Source organism: Sorghum bicolor, chromosome 2, assembly GCF_000003195.3.
Source record: "Sorghum bicolor cultivar BTx623 chromosome 2, Sorghum_bicolor_NCBIv3, whole genome shotgun sequence".
Lineage (NCBI taxonomy): Eukaryota > Viridiplantae > Streptophyta > Magnoliopsida > Poales > Poaceae > Sorghum > Sorghum bicolor.
In genome coordinates this window covers 2,522,626-2,528,128 of record NC_012871.2, presented here as the reverse complement: position 1 = coordinate 2,528,128, position 5,503 = coordinate 2,522,626, and the positions used below count along the sequence as shown (strand labels likewise).

The window sequence follows — 5,503 nt, the reverse complement described above, 5'->3', positions numbered from 1 at the left end:
GGAGTGTTCCAATATAATCTAGCAACTCCCCTTACTAATTTATATATCTGCCACACTAATTTAAATAAAATCTCTCTGGTGACTCTATTGCTGTTACGTACTAGCACTACTGTACTGTGCAGCAAAAGTGTGCTAGCAAGGTACAGGACTCAAGAGTAGTGAGTGAGAAGAGACACACAAAGAGAGAGAGAGAGAGAGAGAGAGAGAGGAGGAAGGGAAGCCGAAGCCGACACACAGAATGCTGCACAGTGCTCGCTTTCCCCGCATGGAATCCCAACCGCTCGATCGTCTGCGAAAAGGCAGACGGCGCACCCACCGGACGCTTACAAAAGGAGACCCCCCGGCTCCTCCTCCCTCGCCACCACCACCACCACCACCACCGTCGTCTCCGACTCCGATCCATCGATCCGTGTCCCTCCTCCCTGTTCCTCTCTCCGGTTAATTAGAGGCAGTAAGCCGGCGAGAGCACGCTCGCAATGGTGTCGGAGAGGCAGCAGCAGCAGGGGAAGGTGGCCGCCTTCAACCTGGCGGAGTCCGGCTTCGGCGACCAGGCCGACCTGCTCGACGACGACGGGCGCGAGAGGCGCACGGGTAAGCTAGTCGTGGTGTGGTGTCGTCTTGAACACGAGCATATATGAGGCTGATCGACGTCCGTGTGGTTCCCTCCGTTCCGTGCTCCGGCGGCGATGCGTGTACAGGGACGCTGGTGACGGCGAGCGCGCACATCATCACGGCGGTGATCGGCTCCGGTGTGCTGTCGCTGGCGTGGGCGATCGCGCAGCTGGGGTGGGTGATCGGCCCCGTCGTGCTGCTGGCCTTCTCCGCCATCACCTGGTTCTGCTCCAGCCTCCTGGCCGACTGCTACCGCGCCCCCGACCCCGTCCATGGCAAGCGAAACTACACCTACGGACAGGCCGTCAGGGCATACCTGGGTGGGTATTCAATTCTACTGTTATATATGTTATTATTCCCTCCCTCCTCGACATTCATATTCATATTCAAATGTTGTCCATCTTGAATACTGATATATTTCCTTTGTTTTGAAATAATGTTCCATTCATTCCACCAGGGGTGTCCAAGTACCGGCTGTGCTCGCTGGCGCAGTACATCAACCTGGTGGGCGTGACTATAGGCTACACCATCACCACCGCCATCAGCATGGGGTACTTACTGCATGCATTCCCCTGTCTCATGCTCTGCTTCTGCATGCTCCCATGTTTTTCATTCTTGTGGTTCTAGTTGGTAGGAAAACTGAATGATGGCCATATCTCATCATAAATAAAAAACTTCAGTCGTCAAACCGGCAGCGTTTAATTAGCTCGTCTTGTTTCTACGTAGTGCTGCTGTGATGATGTCCAAGTTCGTTCCGTATACATTTTCCAATTAATTATTCCTCCTTTTGTGAGGAAATTAAAAGTTCTGTTTTGTTGTTTTCATCCTTTTATAAAAGGGTTATTAATTATTGGAGTAGCAAGAGGTTTTTTAATCAGAAGTAGGTAGGAAAAGAGATCGAGGAGCTGAGAGAGAGGGAGTAGTAATCCTGATGATTCACACGCATCAGCTGTAGTTGTCATCAAATTAAGGGTGGTCGTCTTTTAAGGTTCCAGAGGGCAGGGAAAAGCCAATTTAAAGTGATGCCCAAGATAACATTATTTGGCACTTGAAAAAGTGCTTTGCTTGCAAAGGAAAAAAAATCAGATGTTGAAGGGCGCCTCCGATCAGCCTCCCCCTTTTCCATCCATCCATCCATCCGTTGGAAAAGAGGGTGTGAAAAAGCAGTGGCCTGTATTGGCATGCCTGCAAGAAGAATCGTATTTGCTTTTTTCTTTATTTCTTGTGTTTATTTTGATTTATGTTTACAAAAAGGAGCAATCTTTTTTCACCAGACAGTAGAAACAACACCAACAAAATGACAGACTAGCAATGAGTAGTATATACTCCTAGTACAGCAGTAATAGATTCATGACAGCAGCCATGCTGCATGCTACTGAAATTAATCATCTTATTCAGAACTACTGTTCTCAGCATGGCCTAGGAGAGTAGTGTAGTAGTAAATGTTCTCGACCAACCCTAGACACCATTTCAGTGATTGTTGCATCGATCGATCTTTGGATGTGTGTACCTTAACCTGCTTGCTGCCTGGCATGGTGGTGTTGCAGGGCGATCAATCGTTCCAACTGCTTCCACAGCAAGGGGCACAGCGCCGACTGCGAGGCGTCCAACACCACCAACATGATCATCTTCGCGGGCATCCAGATCCTGCTGTCGCAGCTCCCAAACTTCCACAAGCTCTGGTGGCTCTCCATCGTCGCCGCCGTCATGTCCCTCGCCTACTCCTCCATCGGACTCGGCCTCTCCATTGCAAAGATCGCAGGCAAGTTGATAGTTTTTACTCTGTCAGTCACTGATAATGATGAGTCATGCATCATAGCTAGCTCATACCAACCAGCTATATGCATTGGTTATCATCAGCTTTATCCACCACCATATGCATAATGCATCATATGATGCATGCCAAGATATGTATATTCTTGGTGGGGCATGTACATCACGCAGCATCCTTTTTTTGGTTTGGTTTGCAATTTGCATGACAAGTGACATGCATGCATCCACAAATGAGGACACTGGACATGTTGACAATGGCCTAGCAGTAGCAGCTAGCCTTTTGTTTGCATACACGCATGCATCGATCATATCATCATGCATGCATGTTCGACCGTTTGATGCACTGCATGCAGACTGATGACCCGTGATTATTGATTCATTGCAGGTGGGGTGCACGTCAAGACGTCGCTGACGGGTGCCACCGTGGGGGTCGACGTCACCGCGACCGAGAAGATTTGGAAGACGTTCCAGTCCCTGGGAGACATCGCCTTCGCCTACTCCTACTCCAACGTCCTCATAGAAATTCAGGTATATACCTCAAGAATTCAGATACATATCTGTGTGTATAACCCTGTTACATACCTTGTAGTTAGCACTACGTACTTAATTAGATACTTCACCTGCGAACAGCTCATCTGAAGAACGAAGCTAGTACTAGCTAACCATCGTACATGAACGGATGAACCCATGCATGCATTGCGCCCATACACCCGTGATCTTTTTGGTCTGTAGGAAGGGACAAAACTCTCTCTTGCATGCAGTGATAGTATATGATTCAGATGAGCATGCATGACAGGCACAAGAGAACAAATTCTGGAGTCCAATCATACATCACACAAACTTAACAAAATGTTTCTTTTCTAGAGCAAAATGGTGCAGTAGTCAACACGAGGCAGGGTCGCTGCCTTGCATTGAGCCCAGTGCAGGCTAGTGCATATAGACAGGCCCCACAAGTTTGCATGCGTACAAAGAGACGAGCCAAATCTGAATCCTTTCTCTTGCAGAGTAGTAGTAAGGACTCCGTTGTCTTTCACTTTCACCCACAAAATTCCAAGGTTTCCTTGTCCTACAAACAATATGGCCATGGTGCACATGGCTGAGAGCATTACTCCAGCTCCTATGTACGTATATAAGCATATGTACTGAAAATGGTCCTGTAGAATCAAAATGGCAAGCATCCCCCAAATATATCAAGTAAAACTTATCCTACTCTTGTTCAAAAAAACACTAACGCTTATCCTACTATTGTTCGAAAATGTAAATCTTATCCTACTCAAATGGCAGTCACACTACATCTAGGACTAGAATGCATGTTCAACATGCATGTGACCTCAAAACCATGCATGGTAGTAGGAAATGGAAACATGGTAGGTGCATTGCATTTGCATCACATGGTAGGTGTGCATGTACCCCGGCTCAAATGTAGCAACCATTCCTGTTCCCAACTCGGCAACACCCTTGCATTGCATGCACTAATCTCAACGCCTCAGCTGGCAGACTTCTCTGATTCCTAGGCCGGGGCCGGCCATCATACTCCTATGTCAACAGCATGCATCAGTGCACTTGCAAAATTACTCGCTCCTCATCTAGATCATTGCATTACATGCATTGTTTACCCCGAGCAAATTAATTATTCACAGCTCCGTTTTTTATGTTATATATGTGGCACATATATATGCACAGGACACGCTGCGGTCGAGCCCGCCGGAGAACGTGGTGATGAAGAAGGCGTCCTTCATCGGCGTGTCGACGACCACCATGTTCTACATGCTGTGCGGCGTCCTGGGCTACGCGGCGTTCGGCAACGACGCCCCCGGCAACTTCCTGACGGGGTTCGGCTTCTACGACCCCTTCTGGCTCATCGACGTCGGCAACGTCTGCATCGCCGTGCACCTCATCGGCGCCTACCAGGTCTTCTGCCAGCCCATCTACCAGTTCGTCGAGGCCTGGGCGCGCTCCCGCTGGCCCGACAGCGTCTTCCTCAACGCCGAGCACACCGTCGCCGGCGGACTGTTCTCCGTCAGCCCGTTCCGCCTCGTGTGGCGCACCGCCTACGTCGTGGTCACCGCGCTCGTCGCCATGGTCTTCCCCTTCTTCAACGACTTCCTGGGGCTCATCGGCGCCGTCTCCTTCTGGCCGCTCACCGTCTACTTCCCCATCCAGATGTACATGGCGCAGGCCAAGACGCGCCGATTCTCGCCGGCGTGGACGTGGATGAACGTGCTCAGCTACGCATGCCTCTTCGTGTCGCTGCTCGCCGCCGCGGGCTCCGTCCAGGGGCTCGTCAAGGACCTCAAGGGCTACAAGCCATTCAAGGTCTCCTAAATAAATTAAGGACTTGCATGCATGCCTCTGGACGATCGATCGAAGAAGACATGGCACATGCATCTGATCTGAATCCGATCGAGGGCGTGTGATCGATTATTGGAGGTCTCCTAATATTAAGTATATATATTAGCTAGCTGCAGGAATGAATTGAACGACGACGACTCTGAAACGTACGATTAGGTGCATGCAATGCATGTTGCATGCATACTAGTCCAAGTGATGGATACATATATACTACAGTCATATGGGAGCTAGGGTATCGGAGGATATATATGGTGGGTCCTGAAACAGGTTAATTACTTCCAGTGCTGTCAAATGTCAATGTTGGTTAAAGTACTACGTAGCCTAAGTAAGTAGTGGTATGGTTAATTAATGGTTTGGGTTTGAACTTTGAAATGTATATGTAATTCTTAAATTAAGTGTAATGGCAGCCTAATCGAAATGGAAATAAGATTCTAGAACTCAGTTGACTGAAATGCATTGTCTCCATCTACTACTGGCTAAGCCTACTACTACACCAAAGTGCCCATTGGATAACCACAGTATGTGCAAAATTTGTGATCTACCAGGGGAAGGACACAAAGCAAGACACGCAACAAAAAACACAGGGGGTGCACGTTTTCTGGACTAAATGGCAGCTACTTGTTGTAAAGCTGAAAGCTCTCATTCCTTGGTTTTGCTTGCAGCTAGCTGTATATCCTTTTTAAGGAAAGAATTGGACCAACAATTAGTCTATAAGTATTTAATTTATTGAGTAATTTCCATATAGATGCTTTATAATCTCTATCCG

The 5,503-nt window shown here is 48.4% G+C and overlaps 1 protein-coding gene across 1 annotated transcript; it reads left to right on the top strand.

Moving 5' to 3' along the window:
* LOC8086382 (amino acid permease 6) lies at positions 353-5,189 on the top strand. Its single transcript, XM_002461381.2, has 6 exons — positions 353-591; positions 699-932; positions 1,070-1,163; positions 2,160-2,374; positions 2,771-2,913; positions 4,069-5,189. The coding sequence occupies exons 1-6, from the start codon at positions 477-479 to the stop codon at positions 4,708-4,710; spliced, it is 1,443 nt and encodes a 480-aa protein (XP_002461426.1). The 5' UTR covers positions 353-476; the 3' UTR covers positions 4,711-5,189.

What these genes read in the sequence shown, in the direction of transcription:
- LOC8086382 (XM_002461381.2), top strand. Translation starts at nt 477, where the DNA reads ATGGTGTCGGAGAGGCAGCAGCAGCAGGGGAAGGTGGCCGCCTTCAAC. An exon ending in CGGGCGCGAGAGGCGCACGG is followed by an intron (nt 592 to 698) that starts GTAAGCTAGTCG and finishes ATGCGTGTACAG; the next exon opens with GGACGCTGGTGACGGCGAGC. An exon ending in ACGTCCTCATAGAAATTCAG is followed by an intron (nt 2,914 to 4,068) that starts GTATATACCTCA and finishes ATATATGCACAG; the next exon opens with GACACGCTGCGGTCGAGCCC.